Source organism: Hyperolius riggenbachi, chromosome 2 (genome assembly GCF_040937935.1).
Source record: "Hyperolius riggenbachi isolate aHypRig1 chromosome 2, aHypRig1.pri, whole genome shotgun sequence".
Classification (NCBI taxonomy): domain Eukaryota; kingdom Metazoa; phylum Chordata; class Amphibia; order Anura; family Hyperoliidae; genus Hyperolius; species Hyperolius riggenbachi.
In genome coordinates this window covers 56,351,693-56,373,504 of record NC_090647.1, presented here as the reverse complement: position 1 = coordinate 56,373,504, position 21,812 = coordinate 56,351,693, and the positions used below count along the sequence as shown (strand labels likewise).

Here is a 21,812-nt window from a genome sequence, read left to right as displayed (position 1 = left end):
CATTTTTTCAAGCGTTTTTTGTTTGCGATTTCTGTGCACTTTTTGTAAAAGCGATTTTCTAAGTGCTTTTGCCGAGCGATTGCGTTTTTTCACTTCCTGACGTCAGTCAGGAAGTGAACTCTTTGAACCGGAAAAGAATAAATACAATGTATTTATTGTTAGATATTTATTATTAGAAGCGCTGGGAAATCGTTATGCAAAATGCTTTTCCAAGCGCTTTGAGATTTCCCTATACCTTCCATTGAGGAAAAATCGCCCCAAAAATGGTCCATTCAGCGCTTTTCTGAGCAGATTGGAAACGAACCACTCAGATGTGCACTCTCTCAAACAGAATCATTGCACAAGCCTTTTTAGGGCAATTTTGAAAATCGTCTGCGCTTAAAAAATCCCCAAAACGCCTCCAGTGTGAACGAGCCCTTAGTGTATATGCGTGTATTTTTCCTTTTTGACCACAAGATGTTGCCATACTTTTTCTGTGTAATGTTCACAGTACACAGGAAATGTCATGTATGTGTTTCCTATGGTGGCCATACACGGTACAATAAAACGTTACATTTTCCCGTTTATTCGATCTAAATGATTGAATCAAATGAAAGTTAAAAGTATTTTTTTTCGATCAAGAAATTAGAACGATTATCCAGTTTTTTCGAGAAAAATCTGATCGGACATGCTGGAAAAATCATTATATTCGATCTAACTAAATAATCAAACTAAATTATCTAATCGAAAAAAAATGAAAAAATGTACCATGTATAGGCACCTTTACTTTCACTTTGAGAATAAACATTGGCATCTCGCTGATTTCTGACTCTATTTATTACAGGCACTTTAATTGGCTTTGGGAACACATGTGCCCATTCACCGATCACGGACCAGCAGGATTGCGACAGAGGCGACTGGGAGAGTGAGTGTGATCGCGGGTGGGGATGTAAGTAAACAAATACGCAAATCTACACCCTGGGTTTATAAGTGAAGTTTTCCGGGGCATAGATATGCATAGCGGGGTAGAAGATTTAAAATATTTTTAAGTGACATTAAAAACAACCAAAAAAACTTGTTTATGTCTATAGGTCAAAATGCTGAGTTGTCTGAAAGTAAATGATTTATCCAAGTTTCACCATGTTTAACACAGAACTCAACTTACAAACAAACTCAACTTACAATCTCCCGGAACAGAACCTGTTTATGAGTAGGGAACTGCGTGTATTGGAATATTTTTTAAAAAATAGGGCTCTTTCAATGATTGTTTTATTGATTGAACTTTGGACATGGCTACTCCATAGTTCTTACATAATTGACCAGGCAGACAATGAGCAGGAGGTAGTACATAGCTACCTGCAATATAATTCGGAGTGATGCGTTGCATAAGGCATGTGCTGGCTGGCCCAGCTGTCACCTCCCCCTTACTTCCCTTGCCCATCATACGTAGCAACAGGTGCCCTTAGTATTAGATAGCAGAGGTACGCTCAGTATTGAGTAGTTTAGGTGCCCCCAATGAAGAAAGATGTCATGAATGGAAAGCCGAGACCTGGGTGAATAACCTCTCTTTTTACACTTCACTCAGGATTCTGCATGCAAGAAGGAGGGAGGGAGGCACTCTGGGTGGGGAGTGAGCCGCCTTTCCATCATCAAGCGCCTGTAGGCACAATGGTAAATAGGGCCTTGGTTACAATACAGTACTGCGAACAGCCCCACAGAATTGTATGGGCAGTGAGTTGACATGCAGAATGATTCTGGAATGCAAATGAAGCAGTGTGAAAGGCAGTGATGATCGTAATCAGCAAAATTACGATTTGCTAAATTTCGCGTACTTTTTCGCATTTCGCCTATACGTAATTACAATTTGCAAACTAAATTGATTTTGTAGTCATTCGTAATTTCGTATAAAAATTTGCATTATTTTTGCGAAATTTTGTATAATTTTGTGCCGACTTTGGAGGTTAATAGCAACGCCCCCATACATGCTATGGACACCAAAATTGCTACCTACGTTAAAGGGAATAATGGGTACAAGGGGAAACAATAATTTTCCAAATAGACCATATAGTTTTTGAGAAAATCGATTTAACAAATGGTTTTTAAACTTGGAAAAATGACAGCTTAAAAACCAATTTTCTTTGCATTTTTAAAATCGATTTTCTCAAAAATTACAATGTCTTTTTGAAAAATTCTTTTTTGGACTTGTACCCACTATTCTCCTTAACATATGTACCAATTTTGGTAGCAATAGCCTGTATGAGGGCTTTGCTATTAACCGCCAAAGTCGGCACAAAATTTCGTGAAATTGCATGAAAATTACGCGAAAAATTACGCAAAATTATGAAATACTACTATTACATACGAAATCAATTACGATTTTCCATGAAATTTCACATTACGGTTACGATGCGGAAATGCAAATTTTGATGCAAAATTTCGCACATCACTGGTGAAAGGTCCCTAAGGGCCCGTTTCCACTAGAGCGAATCTGCATGCTTTTCTGCATGCAGATTCGCATAACCAATACAAGTGGATGGGGCTGTTTCCACTTCTCAGGATTTCTAGGCGTTTTTCTGTGCAGAAAAAATGTGCACGGCAGAGCCATCAGAATTCGTACACCGCAAAGCGGTGTGCGAATCGCATACAATGTAATTAATAGGAAAAACGCATGCGTTTTTCTATGCGTTTTCGCATGCGTTTTTGTGTAAAAACAATGTAAAAAGCACACCAGCATTGACATGGTTAAAAACGCTTGGCCACAAAACGCATGCGAAATCGCATAGAAAAACGCATGGAAAAACACATCCGCATGCAAAATCGCACTTACATTTTCTGTACTGGAAACGCACCGCACCAATGGAAACGTACCCTAAGTGATATTCTACTGGAATGTCATCGATATTCAGTGGCGCAAGGTTTTGAAATTTCCCAACTGACTCTCAGTGAGTAAAATATTAGTCTTTCACTTGATCAGGTAAACATTGCATGCAGATTTATTTCTTAGCAGGGTAAGGGGCTAGTAACTAGAGAAAAACATGTGTTATATATTTGCACTATTGATCAGAGGTAGCACTAACATCATGTGACAAAAGAGGTGAAAATACAGAAAGTCCCCTACAACTCGGGTTACAAACATCTCATAATACAAAGCTGACCTCATGTACAAAATTGTTTTTTTTTTGTTTTTTTTTTTTGTAATATAACATTCTTGTTCTTACATGTTACTGTATTGTAGAAACTGCTGTAAGTTGTTTAAAGGATACCCGAACTGACATGTGACATAATGAGATAGACATGTGTATGTACAATGCCTAGCACAAAAATAACTATGCTGCGTTCCTTTTTTTCTTTCTCTGCCTGAAAGAGTTAAATATCAGGGATGTAAGTGGCTGACTCAGTCCTGACTCAGACAGGAAGTGACTACAGTGTGACCCTCACTGATAAGAAATTCCCCTTTTTATCTCTTTCTTGCTCTCAGAAGCCATTTTCTGCTAGGAAAGTGTTTTATAGTTGGAATTTCTTATCAGTGAGGGTCACACTGTAGTCACTTCCTGTCTGAGTCAGGACTGAGTCAGCCACTTACATTCCTGATATTTAACTCTTTCAGGCAGAGAAAGAAAAAAAGGAACACAGCATAGTTATCTGTGTGCTAGGCACTGTACATACACATGTCTATCTCATTATGTCACATGTCAGTTCGGGTATCCTTAAAGCACATTGAAAAAATTAGACTTACTATCTCCAGGACCAAAACCTGTTTATAAGTAAGGGCAGGGCTGGTTCTAGACTTTTTGCTGCTTGATGCAAACTTGTGAGGATGCCCCCCCCCCCCCCCCCCGGATTTAGAATGATCGCACAGCACCCGACAATTTACTCTGCTTCAATTCATGTTCTCACATGACATGCTGCAGCTCAACACAATAGCACACTGGCTGGCTGTGAGTCTGGTTCACTTCCTACTCTGACTGCATGCTGTTAGTGTAAACACAGTACAGAAATGCTGTTCCTGTCCCCTCTGCCGCCTGATACAAATGTTTCACCTTGCTTCATGACAGAACCGGCCCTGAGTAAGGGACTGCCTGTACAGTTATGTTTTAATGAAAATGGACATGAGAAATACGCTCGCTAATCTGCATCCAATTTGATGTAAGGTTAGAGTACCCTTTAAAGCGGACCTGAACTCAGAACTTCCTGTCTGCTCTGAAAGATAAGCAACAGCATAATCACCTTTAAAAAAGAAACATTTCTTTGTTACAGCTGATACAAATCCTGCAATAAATCTGCATTGTTTCTACTTCCTGCTTTCATTGAAGCAGACATTAGTTAACATCGTGTGGTTACAAATTAGCTGATCTGCCACGGCAGATGAGATTCCTGAGCTGACACAGCTGAAAGACACAAATTACACTTGTGATTAGTCACAGATGAGCGGGGAATTAGACAGGCTAAACTCTCTCAATACATACAGGGTGCATTTCTCTATGTTTTTCTTCTGCCCTGTGCAAGAGTTCAGGTCCAATTTAAAGGGACGCGTGGGGGCTGCCATCTTTGTTCCATCTAAAATGTGACAAAGCTGACCTTTTGGTTTCATCAGAGTTTGAGTCCTGCGCCTGGGACAAGTATGCAGCCAGTGGAGTCCGGGTGGCATTAGAACACCCAATCTGCATACATGTTCTGAGACAGTGATCCAGAAAGTGCTAGAAATTCAGCATTCATTGATCCGGAAAGTGCTAAAAAAATTCAACAGCACCAAAACAGACACTAAGAAAAGCCTGAAGGGTTTTTTGACCTATTTCTGTGCCTCAGATTTCTGTGACACACTTTGCATCTTGAGAATATCTTACCAGTCGTGGTGAAGAGTCCAACCACCATATTCAGGTTCCTTCCTCCAACAATGGCCACCTCAGTTCCTTTCTTGTTCTTCTCGCTCCTCTTGGCTTTCCAGGCTGCCCAGAGACCGGTGAGTAGGGTCATAGTATAGAAAATGATGACAGCGATCAGGCCAGGAACGTTGAGTGCCATCTTCACCCTCAAGTCAAGAATATATCCAAACAGTCCTCTTGCACTCTGGAGAGCGTGTTGTGTTCACTGACAGGGTTTACTGTGGAGAATTGTTATCATTTCCAGACACATGTCTAGCTGATCTATATATCTGCTCCTCAGAGGTTCCAGTACTGCTGATTCAGCTTCGAGGTCGGACCTCCTGGCCACTTGTAGAGAACAACAAAAAAAAGCGCTTGTCTCTCCAACAACAAACTTGTGGTGTGAGAGGAGGTGTTTGGCTTCCTTCCCAGGGGCTTCATTCAGATGAGAGAGGAGAAACACTTGCATGTTCTGTTGATGTTCATCTCTTTTCCTCCACTTTTCTAACCATTCAGATAGACAGGCAAGTAAAGGAAGCCAGCACTTTAACCTTCCATATTACTCTAATTGCAACCTTCCTTTAAACAACTGCTTTCTTCAGTCAGTTACCTAAAATGTATGGACAGTTCCCCAACACCTCCCCTCTGATCATCAAATAAGGGAAATAGAGCTTTTAGGAAGAGAGGAGGAAACATATTCTAAAGATCTTCATGTGTTCCCTAAAAGCACTGTTATGCAATTTTAACAGAAGTGAGGAAACATTTTGTCTGGTCCTCGAAGTTTCAGATATCCCTGTCTCTCCTAGGGGCGTAACTACAGGGGAGCAGACCCTGTGACCGCAGGGGGGCCCAGAGCTGTAAGGGGGCCCCGACTACTTCTTCACTCTCTTTGATAAAAGGGTCCATCCTTCAGATCAGGTGTTATTGTGGCTACACTTGTTATGGGTGTGAAGAATATATGATGTTCACACTTGTTTTATGACTCTTTTAAGATGGTCTCCCAGGCTGTGAGGGTCACCAGGGGTAGGCAAGGGAGAGAGTGCAAACATTGGGGGGCCTCATCAAAGTTTTACTGGGGGGGGGGGCTATGATTTATAGTTACGCCCCTGCAGAGGTGTAGCTAGGCTTTTCAGCGCCCGGGGACAAAAGACAGTTTTTGCACCCCCCAGGACAAAATGGGCATTGACACACATCAGAATGTGGGAGTGGTCAGGGGTGGAGACAGATGTACAAATGCTGTTTAGATAGCCACATGTGCCCCCTTCCCCTCCATAGATATACAGATTTGCCCCCCTTCCCCTTTTTAGATAGTCAGATGTGCCCCCTTTTAGATAGCCAGATATGCCCCATTGCTCCTGTTTATATAGCCAGATGTGCCCCCCTTCCCCCTGTTTATATAGATAGATGTGCCCCCCTTCCCCCTGTTTATATAGCCAGATGTGCTCCCCTTCCCCCTGTTTATATAGCCAGATGTGCCCCCTTCCCCCATTTATATAGCCAGATGTGCCCCCCTTCCCCCTGTTTATATAGCCAGATGTGCCCCCCTTCCCCCTGTTTATATAGATAGATGTGCTCCCCTTCCCCCTGTTTATATAGATAGATGTGCTCCCCTTCCCCCTGTTTATATAGATAGATGTGCCCCCCTTCCCCCTGTTTATATAGATAGATGTGCCCCCCTTCCCCCTGTTTATATAGATAGATGTGCTCCCCTTCCCCCTGTTTATATAGATAGATGTGCTCCCCTTCCCCCTGTTTATATAGATAGATGTGCTCCCCTTCCCCGTTTACATAGATAGATGTGCTCCCCTTCCCCCTGTTTATATAGATAGATGTGCGCCCCTTTTTCTGTTGCTGTTAATGTTGCTGCACTCCTCCGCAGAGGGAGGGGGAGAAGGGGAAGCACTTCAGGCAGCCAGAAAGCCGCCTCTCACGCACATGGGGGTGCACCGGCTCTGTTGAGCACCCTCACAGTGCTGCGCCCGGGGACATATGACCACCCTTGCCCACCCATAGCTACACGTCTGCGCACCTGCTAACTATAAAAAAATTTTTTTTTACCAAGGTTTAATACACATTGGCTCTTATTCAATTTGCTTGGACTCCATACAATTACAATTTTCTCCTGCGTTTTCTCCGAGGTGATATTGTCAAATCTTAGAAATAAAATGCCCTTGAAGCCACCAGCAAGCGAGAAAATACTCAAAATAATTTTGACCGTTATTTTTCACCTACTTTTTTGGTACTTTTGTTTCAGTTGCAGAGGCTGCCCTTTTTTCTCCTAAGTTTTCTCCCATCCTAAGAGATGATTTTTCCTCCTCTGTTTAAAATAACTTTTTCTCCTAGGAGATGATTTCCCATCTTCGGTTTAAAATTACTTTTTAGCACTTTACAATGGAAAAAATACCAAAAAGTAAGAGAAAAAGTCATGTCAAAATTATTTTGAGTATTTGTTTGCTTGCTGGTGGTTTAAAAGGCGTTTTATTTACAAGGTGTAAAAATGTCACCTTGGAGAAAACTCAGGTGAAAAAGTGAATTGCATATGGGCCATTGGGCACTGGGCTTGATACGAGCGCGGTAGCAGGAAAGGGGGGGGGGAGCGAGCAGGAGTGTGCAGCGGGAAGGGACATGCAAGGAGAAGAGGGATTTTGCAGGGACGTAGTTACTCGTCCAGGGGGAAGGGAAGTGGTTAAAACACTTGAAAAACTCATTGAAAACAACCAAAAAACCATAGTTTATATGGAAGCAGGGAATTTGGGTGCCTGTGTCTAATGGGCGATTTTGTCACCGCCATAAGAACTAATGCAAATATTGGCTATTGGGTGCCGAAAACAGAAATTTGGGTGCCAGCTAAGATAAATATAGTTTATTTATAGTTTTTGAGATTTTAAAAATATATTTTTACAAATATTAAAAATGTATTTTTGAAAATAGTTTATCGTTTATTATAGTTTTTGACATTTATATCAGTTTGAGAACATTACAACTTTATAGTTATTTAAAATTAGAAAGTTATAGTGTTTTAAATATTTTTGTTTTTTTAAAAATTATTGTTTTGAAAACTATAGGGTTAGGAGGGTGGTTTTAGGGTTAGGCTTCAGGAAGTGGGGTTAGGGTAAGGTATCAAGAAGGGGGGTTTTAGAGTTAGGCACCAGGAAGGGTTAGGTTAGGTTTTAAGAAGGGTAGTTTTAGGGTTAAGTGCCAGGAATGGGTTTTAGGGTTAGGCATCAGGAAGGGGGATTTTAGCGTTAGGTGTCAAGAAGGGGGAGGGGGTAGGGTTAGGTGTCAGGAAGGGGAGTTCAGGGTTAGGTGTCAGGAAGGGGGGTTTAGGCTTAGGTGTCAGGAAAGGGGGTTTTAGGGTTAGGTGTCAAGAAGGGGGGTAGGGTTAGGTGTCAGGAAGGGGAGTTTAGGGTTAGGTGTCAGGAAGGGGGGTTTTAGGGTTAGGTGTCAGGAAGGGGGGTTTAGGGTTAGGAGTCAGGAAAGGGGGTTTAGGGTTAGGTGTCAGGAAGGGGGGTTTAGGGTTAGATGTCAGGAAAGGTGGTTTAGGGTTAGGGGTCAAGAAGGGGGGTTTTAGGGTTAGGTGTCAGGAAGGGGGGTTTAGGGTTAGGTGTCAGGAAGGGGGGTTTAGGGTTAGGGGTCAGGAAGAGAGGTTTTAGAGTGAGGCATCAAGAAAGGGGGATTTTAAGGTTAGGCATCGTAGAGGGGAGGGTTCTGTGTGAGAGTAAGGTCAGGTTTAGATGTAGTAAAATATCATCATTACCACGGTAAATATTTTTTCATTTTCATCTGGCACCCAAGTCACAACAGTATTTATTAGTTACACTTATAGTGGCTTCAAACGGCACCCATTTCTCCTTACACCCCTATATCATGCACGCATTTATACTTTCAGGGCCGGTTCTCTCATGAAGCAAGGTGAAACATTGGCACGGGGCGCAGAGATTACAGGGGCTGCATGTTCGTACTGTGTTTACACTTACAGCATGCAGTCAGAGTAGGAGGGGAAGCGAGAGGAGAGCGAGGTGAAGAGGCCATCAATCGGGAAAAGCAGCTTGTTGTGCTGTGTGAGGAGTCTGGTGGTGAGTGAGGAGGGGGAGGCAGGAGAGCAGCAGTGTTTCATTAAGACTTGTACAGCAGAATGGAGGCGGTGGCACTGCTGTCCTGACCGAGGAGGAATAGAGTGGCTGAGGGTGAACGGTTTGTTTGTCACAGACTCACATCCAGCCAGTGTGTCATTGCGTTGAGCTGCAGCATGTCATGTGAGAACATTAAATGAAGCAGAGTAAATTGTCGGGTGCTGTGCGATCATTCTAAATTAGTGGGTGGGTGTAACGATTGTGGAATCGTCTCCGTGGTCAGCGCACCAGACGTGCGCTGACGCGGCGGATTTCCTTCACAAGCGTATAATTGAGGACACCCAGGCTAGGTGCTATGCACCCGCAGAGGGCAATTCCCACCGGCAGATGGCGCTGTGGAGTGCAGGCGAACACAGCCGCTGCACAGCCACAGATGCCAAATGGGAATTGTACAGATCCAGGACAAGGTACAATCAGGCAGGGCTGGATAGCCCACAGAGAACAGAGCAAAGGGACAGAACCAATGTGTGCCCACCAAACTAGTCGCCACCCAGCAACGGCGAACACACAACGGCGGAAACGAAGTAGGAAACGCAATCGCAAGAATGGCGATTGCCAATAGCGACACAAGACTGAGCAGGACAGAGCACCAGGGTAGCAAAGGCACAGCAAATCATACAAAGAGAAAGACAAGGAAAACAACAAACGCTAGCTGAACGCGAACACCGCACTCATTCGCAACAGTGCACGCGTTCATGCGCGGTCTCCGCGTGTTACGCACAACAGAGACAAGCACGCCTAACTAACCAAGGACAGACAAACACGAAACAGAGAACGCGAGCGCTTGCTTAACGGTTACCGGTACTGTGGCATAGATGGCATTGTTCTCCGGTGGTTCAACTCCTTCCTGGCTGGCAGAACACAAAGGGTAGCCTTAGGGCCCTTCCTCTCCAACCCTGTACCACTAAAATACGGTGTACCTCAGGGCGCAATATTATCCCCTTTACTGTTCACCATATACATGCTGCCACTTGGAGAAATCATACAAAAACATGGCCTGACATATCATTGCTATGCTGATGACACCCAGCTATATTTGTCATTCAAACCTGATGTCACAGACCCTACTCCACAAATAAACGCATGCTTAGCTGAGCTTCAGGAGTGGATGAATAATAATTGGCTAAAACTTAATGCTGACAAAACTGAGGTTCTTGTTATCGAGGGCCAGGGCTCAACAGCAAAGCAGCTCCAGTCTCAACCAACACCGCTAAGGATAGGGAGCTCAGACCTTAACAACTCAGACTGTGTGCGCAGCCTGGGAGTACTGATTGATGGGAAATTAAGCTTCAGGAATCAAATCTCAGCTGTTGTGAAACATTCCTTCTTTCACCTAAGGAATATTGCAAGGATTAAACACCTAATTCCTTCAGAGGATCTTCCAACCCTAGTTCATGCCTTCGTCACATCAAGGTAAGACTACTGCAACGTCCTCTACACAGGCGTGCATAAGAAAGACTTACGCCGCCTGCAATTAGTACAGAATGCCGCCGCAAGGCTGTTAACGAGCCAACCCCGCCATTGCCACATAACACCAACCCTGAGCTTACTCCACTGGCTACCGATAAAATGTAGAATTCTGTTTAAGATTGGCTTACTGACATTCAAATCCTTGCACAATCTGGGCCCTGGATACCTGAAGGACTTGTTGCAACTACATCACACCCCCCACAATCTTAGATCAAAAGGACGTAACACCTTGGTCACCCCCAGAGTCCACCTCAAAACCTTTGGAGACAGAGCCTTTAGTCATGCTGCCCCTACACTTTGGAACTCCCAGCCACACCCAATCAGGACAGCCCCATCCCTGGAAGCATTTAAGTCTAAACTGAAAACCTACCTTTTCAGTCTGGCATTCATGAACATCTGACTATCTCCTCTGTAACACAACCCAGCCTGAAACCCTGTATTAATCTGAGACACAGCTATGCGCTTTGAGTCCTATGGGAGAAAAGCGCTTTACAAATGTTATTGCATTGTATTGTATTGTACCTCACCGAGGCTACAGCAAGCGTTCGTATCAGACAAGACAGACACACGAAAACAGGGACAAGCGAGAGATAGGATCCACAGCACTAGCGAAAGTGGCCAGCGCGATCCAGGAAGACAGAACAGAAGGATCCACAGCACTAGCGCTAGGCGAGTGCGATCCAGGCAGACAGAGTAGCAGAACAGAAGGATCCACAGCACTAGCGAAAGTGACTAGCACGATCCAGGTACAGAGTAGCAGAACAGAAGGATCCACAGCACTAGCGAAAGTGACTAGCGCGATCCAGGTACAGAGTAGCAGAACAGAAGGATCCATAGCACTAGCGAAAGTGACTAGCGCGATCCAGGTACAGAGTAGCAGAACAGAAGGATCCACAGCACTAGCGGAAAGTGGCTAGCGCGATCCAAGGAGACAGATCAGAAGAGATAGCTGGTAGCAACCGCTGCACCAGCTATACTCCAAGAACAGAGATCAGAACCATTTCCTGTCGACCACCGCTGGGACAGGACAATCGCAACAGAACCAACAAACAGATAAGCAATCCTAACTGCACTAAGGAAACCTGCCTAGTGCAGTTTTCCAGGAATTACTCTAAGATAACTTCAACAAGAAGTAGCATGGCTGACACTCTCTAGGAGTGTTTACTACAAACCCAGAAGGAATGACCAGCAAAGGACTGTGGGTAATCCCAACCTTTATACAGCCAGTCATCACAGGAGGCAGGAAGGGGATTTGCATAACGAATGTATGCAAATTCCTCAGCAGCAAGCTGCAATACTGACAAAAAGTCTCTCTTAAAGAGACCTGCAGAATGCAGACCTGAACAGTGGTCAAAAAGCTGCCTGTCTGCACAGGCAGCTGAGCAGATTCTCACAGTGGGGGCGTGTCCTCACAAGTTTGCCTCAGGCAGCAAAAAGTCTAGAATCGGCCCTGTATACTGTATCCAAATCCGGAGATGTCCTAAAGTAAATCACGATTCATCATGGTTGGTTTTCAGCAGATCTGTGCGAGCTCCAAGGATTTAGCTCTCCTGTGGTCATTGTTGTCTTTTGGAGTTTCACTTGGAAATGTAATGTATAAAGAATGTGAGTGGGCACACCAATTATCAAGAGTTGGGTGCTTGATATAGGCTATGCCACAACAAAGTCAGCAGTCCAGTATATCAGCACACCGTGTTTGCAAGAAATCACGCTCTTTTATTGAGCCTTTATAGCCACAAAAGTAGCCCACAATTGTTTCTGGGGCCTCGCACGTTCCCTCTTTATCAAGGCATGTGGTTATAATCATACATGGTAGTCAACTCATATACCGTATATACTCGCAAGCAAGCCGACCCGCATGTAAGCCGACCCCCCAACTTTTACCTGGAAAACCAGGAAAAAATGATTGACCCCCATATAAGCCGGGGGTAGGAAATGCTGGCCGCGTGATCCCCCCCATTGTGTCCCAGTATAGCTAGTATAGTGCCCAGTATAGCTAGTATAGTGCCCAGTATGGGTAGGTAGTCCCCCAGTATAGCTAGTATAGTGCCCAGTATAGGTAGGTAGTCCCCCAGTATAGCTAGTAAAGTGCCCAGTTCAGCTAGTATAGTGTCCCAGTATAGCTAGTATATTGCCCAGTATAGCTAGTATATTGCCCAGTATGGCTAGCATAGTGCCCCAGTATGGCTAGCATAGTGCCCTAGTATGGCTAGCATAGTGCCCCAGTATGGCTAGCATAGTGCCCCAGTATAGCTAGCATAGTGCCCCAGTATAGCTAGCATAGTGCCCCAGTATAGCTAGCATAGTGCCCCAGTATAGCTAGTATATTGCCCAGTATGGCTAGTATAGTTCCCAGTATGGCTAGCATAGTGCCCCAGTATGGCTAGCATAGTGCCCCAGTATGGCTAGCATAGTGCCCCAGTATGGCTAGCATAGTGCCCCAGTATGGCTAGCATGGCTAGCATAGTGCCCTAGTATGGCTAGCATAGTGCCCCAGTATGGCTAGCATAGTGCCCCAGTATGGCTAGCATAGTGCCCCAGTATGGCTAGCATAGTGCCCCAGTATGGCTAGCATAGTGCCCCAGTATGGCTAGCATAGTGCCCCAGTATGGCTAGCATGGCTAGCATAGTGCCCCAGTATGGCTAGCATAGTGCCCCAGTATGGCTAGCATAGTGCCCCAGTATGGCTAGCATAGTGCCCCAGTATGGCTAGCATAGTGCCCCAGTATAGTCCCAGTATGGGTAGGTGGGTGGGTAGGTTGTTAGTGCCCCTCCCCGCGGCCGCCGCTGCTATTACCTTAGGCGGCGCCGCTTCCTCTATCCCCGTCTTGCTCTGGTACCTGACTCACAGCAGCGCGCCGCTCGGCGGCTGCTGCTGAGATGACGGAGGAAACCATAGAGAGCGGCTTCCTGTAGCGGCGATGCCGTTACTATGGGAACCGCTCTCTATGGTTTCCTCCGTCATCACAGCAGCCGCCGAGGGGCGCACTGCTGTGAGTCAGGTACCGGAGCAGGACGGGGATAGAGGAAGCGGCGCCGCCTAAGGTAATAGCAGCGGCGGCCGCGGGGGGAGCGGGGAGGGGTACTACCACGCCCACCCACCTACCCATGCTGGCACATCACTCGCAAGCAAGCCGACCCCCCAACTTTTGGCCCACTTTTGGGGGGTCAAAAATTCGGCTTGCTTGCGAGTATATACGGTATACCTAATCCTACAATACCCCACGCAAAGCAGTGACCAAACTGTGATGTTATCTCCCTAGCTCACAACATAAATATGTATATATAAATCACTTAAAGCAGTAGGATCAGCCATACTATGCCAGGGGAAAAAACACATATATAAGTAGATAAATACTTGACCTACTTACATAACACATGTATTATACTGTCCACGTTTTGATTTCAGTGAATGTTATATAGTAAATGACAAGAATTCTGTTCCTGGTGGGGGCCATGTCTTTTGCCCACAGTTAAGGCTAACTCGTGATGTCATTTCTGCCCTTTACTTTTTTTCTTGTCTCCTCCAATCGCTGAGTCGCCTCAGCCTTGCTTGTAAACACAAGTGAGTAGGGGATTAGGTTTCAGATAAGAAGCTGGCAGGGAAATAAAGGGAAGAGGAGGAATAGATTATAGATATAAAGAACCCCCAGCATGCAATTCTTTGGCATGACTACTAAAGGGCCAGTGTTTCTTTAAGTATGTGATAACTCCAAATCATAACAGCAGAAAAAGTTTTGAATGTTTTGAATGCATGATTAGCATCTCTATCACTTAATACACTCAGACCAGTTGCTGTTGAAATTTGATTTTTATGGTGACGATACCGCTTTAAACATGTCATCAGAGAAGAAATATACTTCTATCATAATATCATTGCGCACAGCGCTACTGCAATTGTACAGGCTTCCCTGTCACAGCCTCTCCTTGATATGCTCTCTGTGAAATATGGGCTAATTAAATCAAACATTCAAATGAAAACAGCAGTCTACCCCTGGCCCTCTACACACTCTGAATAGAAGAGGTTTTTGCTTGCCGCTTTGAGCTAACCTCCTAGGCTTCCCCTCACACCGGCCTTCCCTCCCTTCCCCTTTCCCCCTCCAGGTCGGTTCCTACACCTTCCCCTTACCATAGCATACTCCAGATAGCTGGTTTAATCCTCTGAAGTACATTTATCTTTTCACAGGCACCACCCCCCTTTCCCAACCCTTACCAGGCCTACTGGTCCAGTCTGGCCCTTCCCCTGTTACCCCTCATGTAGTTTGTCTCCCTCCCTCCTCTTAGGTACATTGGGTGACTTGCTAACCAAAGCTAGGCTCTTGCTCCCACCCCAGCCTGGGTGATGCAATGCACCCCTGACCGGAAGGTTGCCTAGCTTTCTCACTATTCGCACACCCCTTGTTCTGTTATGGTCATGTAACTGCTGTATTACTCATGATTACCCTATGTTTTACGTTTTGTGCAACATGAGCTTTGTTGGTCTTTTTCCTCCCTCTTGTTATCCATTGTTCATGTTTAAAATTTTCAATAAAAACGTTGAAACACAAATTAAAACAGCACTGACAGCTGATTCCCGCTGTCAATCCAAATCGGGCTCCAGTATGGCCGCACCCCTCCTGTTCTGATTGGTTAACGCTGTTAGACCAATCAGTACTCAGCATTTTCGCCGTCTCCAGGCGACGTCCCCCGCACTGACTGCTGGGATACTAATGTCGCTCACGTGGGGCTGCGTATTGACAGAGCTGCCGTTGCTAGGGAGTTCTATACAACATTGCTGGCTGAATACGACCTATACGTCCCATTGACCTAATGAATACAAATGGGTCAAAAAGGCGACATCTAGTGGACAAAAGCTATTAAAGCAAAAGACATTGTAATAAGGTTTTTCACAACTCACCCACGGGAGAATTGTCTTATTGCATGACTCTAGGGGAGGCCGAGACAAGGATCCAAAATGTACTGTAAAATATAATGAAACAAAAACATAATTAATGACCAAAATTATAAATACATGTGATTTTGCAAGCATTATCAAGCAAGACACTACACACAATATTTGTGAAAATTACAAACTTTTCAAAAAGAGTATTTAAAAAATCCTAAGCATCCTGTGGAAATATATATTATGCTCTTGTTAAAGAGACATTGAAGCAAAAAAAAATATGATATAATGAATTGTATGCGTAGTACGGATAATTACTAGAACATTAGTAGCAAAGAAAATATTCTCATATCTTTATTTTCAGTTAGTGTTTTTTTACAACATTGCATCATTCTTTAATATTTGCCGTTTACACACTACTCTCAGCAATCTAAATGATTTTACAGAGCAGGCCAACAAACTATTGACCTGTCCTCTGCTGAAGAAAAAACAATAGAGTGACTAACAGTTGAGATAACAAGCTTCAGAATACAGAGCTCTCTGCAACTTTGAAAGTCGTGGAGCTCAACGGCTTTTGAATAGATAACTGGAGTTTCTTAACTTTTCCTGTACTGGAAACAATATAAGACTTATGTCTCTGCTCTTAATGTTTTATTTCTTAGCTGTACTGCACATACAGTACAAATTATTTTATTATAAAAAAAAATTTGCTTCGTGATCTCTTTAACATCCATCTCTGGCACACTGTCCAATGAACCTATCTTTCATTAATGAAACAAGTTAGTGGGTTATTTTTATTCAGGCCACTCTGGTGCAAAGTACTTAGTTCATGTATCCAGAAGGCCTCTTTTTGCGACAACAAATTGTCTCTGTTGCCACTCGCCACCTCTCCTTGGATTTTTAACATGTTCAATCACTTGACCTCTCAATTGATACGCTTTATGATTATTTTCAATGCAATGAATAGCTGCAGGTTTAGTATAGTCCAGATTTTTCTTCTTCTTTTTTCCAAGCTACATTGACATCGGAACAGGAATGGACCCACTGCAACCATACACACACAAACCAAAGGGAGCCAGGAATCCACAAAGCTCATGTAGACATCAAGAAGAAAACGGTTCCGCTGCACCAAAGGTTGGGTGAACCTTTGGTGCAGCGGAACCTTTTTCTTCTTGATGTCTACATTGACATCACTGCAATGTTTCTGAAATCTTTTTTTGAAAGGTGATGTCGTTTTACCGATATATGCTAAGCCGCATGGGCATTTCAACATATAAACGCAGTTATCAGTATTACAGTTATAGTAGTCTCTCATGTGGTACTTTTTGCCGCTCATTGGGTGAACAAATTCAGGGCCAATGATGATCGAGTTGCAAATGTTACAATTCATACACTTTTAGCAACCTTTCTTCTGGGATATTTTAAACTCCTTTGCATATTTACTGTACGGATCGGCTTGTACAAGAAGATTTCTCAGACTTGGTCTAGACCTGTATGCAAATAATGGTTTGTCTTTCACACTGCTTGTCAGAATGGAATCTGCTTGTAGCACATCCAAATTTTTGCTGTCATGAAAAATTTGGATGTGCTACAAGCAGATCCCATTCTGACAAGGAGTGTGAAAGACAAACCATTATTTGTCGGTAAAATGACATCACCTTTCAAAAAAAGATTTTTTGCAGTGATGTCAATGTAGCTTGGAAAGCACTAGAAGAAAAGAAAGATCTGGACTATACTAAACCTGCAGCTATTCATTGCATTGAAAATAATCATAAAGCGTATCAATTGAGAGGTCAAGTGATTGAACATGTTAAAAATCCAAGAAGAGGTACTTTGCCCCCCAGAGGCATGAATAAAAATAACCCACTAACTTGTTTCATTAATGAAAGACATGTTCCTTGGACAATGTGTCAGAGATAGATGTTAAAGAGACACTGAAGCGAAAAAAAAAATGTATGATATAATAATTTGTATATGTAGAGATGCGGAGACATAAGTCTAATAATGTTTCCAGTACAGGAAAAGTTAAGAAACTCCAGTTGTTATGCATGCAAAAAAACCATTGAGTTCTACGACTTTCAAAGTCACAGAGAGCTCTGTCTTCTGAAGCTGTTATCTCAACTGTTATGCTGCGTACACACTGGCGACTACGGTCGTTTGAAACAGCTCATTAACGATCGGTACGCCGACGATCGGGGAAAGAACTTTACCCAACGATCATTAACATAAACGACAAAAGAACGACATTGGGAAGATGGAAATATCCAACCTGACGGATCATATCTACCGACAATCGTTACAAAACTATAGTGTATACAGACATCGGCCGAGAACGATCGTTACAAGGGCCAATGCGCCTGCGTTGAATTCTGCCCAGCTTCAGTACTTCCTTTGTAGCGCGGCCGTAAAGATTGTTACATTGCTCATTTCAATTAAACTTTGTTTTTAAGTTAACAATCATATATTTGTATCTATTGTAACTCCATGTCAGTGTTTTTGTTTTTTTATATATATAAATATGTACGCAACATTTCCTTCTGATCGTTCTTTTCTGCGAGAACTATCGTTAAAATGTGTATGATGATCGCTGCATCCCATCGTTGCATACCAATCTTTCCAATATCGTTCGTCTGGTAACTATCGTTCTTTGCAAACGATAGTTATCGCAAGTGTGCACGAAGCATTAGTCACTGTATTGTTTTTTCATCTGCAGAGGACAGGTCAATAGTTCGTTAGCCTGCTCTGTAAAATCATTTAGAATGCTGAGTGTAGTGTGTAAACTGCAAATATTAGAGAATGATGCAACACTATATAATTGAAAATAAAGATATGAGAATATTTTCTTTGCTACTAATGTTCTAGTAATTACCTGTACTACACATACAATTCATTATATCATATTTTTGTTTTTGCTTCAGTGTCTCTTTAACAAGAACATAATATATATTTCTCTTAACAGGATGCTTAGGATTTTTTAAAAGGATTACTGTAGGGGGGTAGGCGGAAAAAGAGTTGAACTTACCCACGGCTTCTAATGGTCCCCCGCAGACGTCCTGTGCCCGTTCAGCCACTCACAGATGCTCCGGCCCCGTTTCCTGTTCACTTCTGCAATTGCCAACTTTAAAGTCGGAAAACCACTGTGGCTGCGCAGCTGTGCCCTCGCTCCCACTAACGTCCGACTTTAAAGTCGGAAATTCCAGAAGTGAACTGGAGGCGGGGCCGGAGCATCGGTGAGTGGCTGCACGGGCACAGGATGTCTGCGGGGGACCATTAGAAGCCGTGGGTAAGTTCAACTCTTTTTCCCCCGACCCCCCTACAGTAATCCTTTAAAATACTCTTTTTGAATTTTAGGCTATTATTATTTAGTATTTATATAGTGACGACATCTTTTGCAGTGCTATACAGAGTATATGATCTTGTCCAGGGGCGTAGCAATAGGGGGTGCAGCGGTAGCAACCGTATCGGGGCTTTTGGGCCACAGGGACCCAGAAGGGCCCTCCCTAAACTACAGTATTAGCTCTCTATTGGTCCTGTGCTCATAATAATCGCTTCTATAGATACTATGAATAGTGGTAATCATTAACAAACTGTTCCCCGTCACCCTCTTGCACCCCTGACACTGCAGTTGCCATTGGCAGGTTTTAGTGCGCCATATCAATTGTTATGTATAGAGGGGATCGGTTGAAAAGGGCGCCCGAGCTGCCTGTATGAAAAGGGTGCCGCCATAGACATTAATGTTATTTCTGGAAATATGGGCAACAAGGTGTAGAAAAGGGCGCCTGAGTTTTGATATAGGCTACAAGCGGGCTCCCCTTTGTAGCCCGTATTTTTTCGGCTACAAGGTTTTCGGCTACAGTAAGGTGCCCCTTTGTAGCCCATATTATTGCCTTTTTTTTGTAGCCTAAGTTTTTATATGGGCTACAAGTGCTAGAAGACGAATTATTTCACTCCCCCACTATCCATGGCGGCCTGGAGGGGGAATAGTAATTAACACATCCCGGAGTGTTTTTGTAGCCGAAGTTTGTATATGGGCTACAAGCACTGTAAGCCGAATTATTTCATTCCCCCACTATTCATGGCGGCCTGGAGGGGGAATAGTAATTAACACATCCCGGAGTTGTTTTGTAACCGAAGTTTTTATATCGGCTACACCAGGCGCCTTTTTTTTTTTAGCCGAAGTTTTTATATGGGCTACACCAAGCGTCTTTTTTGTAACCGAAGTTTATATGGGCTACACCAGGCGCCCTTTTTTACCGGCGCCCTTTTAATGTAGACCCGTATAGAGTGCTTGGGGGGCCCAATGTGAAACTTGCATCGGGGCCTGCAGCTCCTTAGCTACGCCAATGATCTTGTCACTTAACTGTCCCTCAGAGGGGCTCACAATCTAATCCCTACCATAGTCACATGTCTATATCGTGTAGTGTATGTACCAGAGTCCTATGTCTATGTATGTATGTATGTATCCTAGTCTAGGGCCAATTTAGGGGGAAGTCAATTAACTTACCTGTATATTTTTGGAATGTAAGAGGAACCCGAAGAGCCCGGAGGAAACCCACCCCGACACAGGGAAAACATACAAGCTTCATGCAGATAGTGCCCTGGCCCTGGGTCTTGGGGATTTATCAAATTTTTGCTATAGGACCCCATAAACTTGTCATTAAGGCACACCTGAAGTGAGAGGGATGCAGAGGCTGCCATATTTATTCCTTTTAAACAATACAAGTTGCCGCGGTCTCTCCTGCTGATCTTCTGCCTCTCATACTTTTAGCCACAGATCCTGAACAAGCATGCAGCAGGTTTGACTGAAGTCTGACTAGATTAGCTTCATGCTTGATTCAGGTGTTCAGGATTCGGACACTACTGCAGCCATAGAGCAGCCAGGCAACTGGCATTGTTTAAAAGGAAATAGATATGTCATCCACCATATGCCTCTCACTCCCGGTTGCCTTTAAACTTGACTTGGATGCTGAGATCAGCCCCTGGTTGTTGTCACCGTGACTTTGCTACAAGCTGTTTTCCCTCCTTGACTTTAGCCGGATTATATCATCATGGGTAACTTTCCAGTGTGTTTCAGCACACAAAGCCCGCTCATCAGATACAAGGCCTGAATAGCAACAACAGAGCCGTCCTAATGAAAGGAAGCTTGTTAAAGCGTTATTTTTGAAGAGGGACAGTCCCGCTGAGCTGGCCCACAGGAAGGTAAAGGGATTACCGCCTTCTGAAGTGCACTAATTGCAGCATTTGGAAAGGTAGCGTTCAGGCAGCAATTAAGTGTTTATTTTTTTTTTTCTCTTCCATTTGCTTGGTGGGATGAGAGCCAAACAGAAGAGGAGTTTGATGCTGAGGGATTCTCTGCGCCAGCTTATTGTACAGCAGCAGATCCGCGGGGCGAGCAGAACACAAGATTGTTAAACAGTCCTCGCACGGCGCCCCCTGGCCTCCTGCCACACCGAGCACAAAACCGTGTTACACAAGGCTTCTTGGAAGAAAGGAACCGTAATTGATTGCTTTGGGTGAAAGAAAGAATGTTTATGTTCCAGGCTGCCAGTGACATGTCCAGTTAGCATTAGGAGCTCAACGGGGAATCAAGTGCATTTAAAGCGTTCCCACTCTCACACGCCTTCAGTGGCGTAGCTAAGGAGCTCTGGGCCCCAGTGCAAGATTGACATTGGGCCCCCCAAGCATTCTATAAATAACAGTTCATATGGCACAGAAAATAACTGCCAAAGACCACCACAGTATGAGCAGTGGCATAGCTAAGAAGCAGTGGGTCCCGATGCAAGTTTTACATAGGGCCCCCCCTCCAAGTGCTATATACATAAAAATTGATACGGAATACCAAAACCAATCAAGGATAACACAGTGTCAGAGGTGCAAGAAGGGAATGGGGAACAGTGTGTTAATGATTACTACTATTCAAAGCATCTATAGAAGTGAATATTATTAGCACAGGAGCAATAAAGAGCAAATACTGTGCTTGAGTGAGGGCCCCTCTGGCCTAAGGGCCCCGATGCAGTCGCAACCTCTCTGCACCCCCTATTGCTATGCCACTGAGTATGAGAGATATAAGCAGAGAAGGGGAACATTTTTTTAAAGTGAATGCCAAGTGAAAATAAACTGCTTGCATCCAGAACCGTACTGTACTGAGGAGGTCCAAAAGTCCAAAACAGGCTGTTTACAGGTGGGGTTGATGTGGCTGTGTAAAATGTAAAGCTATAGGCATGCTATACATTAGTGGTTCTGAGTGGAAGCCTGGCTAAAGAGATAATTTGCATATTCAGAAATGCTGCACTGTGGGTGACCTGAGATGATGTTCACTTAAAGAGAACCTGTAACATAAAAAAAACCCTCTGGGGGGTACTTACCTCGGGAGAGGGAAGCCTCTGGATCCTAATGAGGCTTCCCCTGTCCTACGGTGTCTCGGCAATCCAGCGCTGTGATGTGACCCCCCCCGAACAATGGTAAGGTAAAATACTTACCTACCGC

The 21,812-nt window shown here is 44.0% G+C and overlaps 1 protein-coding gene across 4 annotated transcripts in view; it reads right to left on the bottom strand.

Moving 5' to 3' along the window:
• LOC137545494 (high-affinity choline transporter 1-like) overlaps positions 1-21,812 on the bottom strand; it is an 89,827-nt gene that overhangs the window by 32,903 nt on the left and 35,112 nt on the right. For 3 of the 4 annotated variants that reach the window (XM_068266813.1, XM_068266812.1, XM_068266814.1), the window contains exon 2: positions 15,342-15,403. Coding sequence is in view for 1 of the 4 variants with exons in the window: in XM_068266811.1 (XP_068122912.1) it covers positions 4,824-5,001 (178 nt within the window). In the remaining 3 variants the exon portion in view is untranslated. Of the gene's footprint in view, positions 1-4,823; positions 5,185-15,341; positions 15,404-21,812 lie in introns of those variants that run through there. The other variant, XM_068266811.1, reaches the window with a different exon arrangement.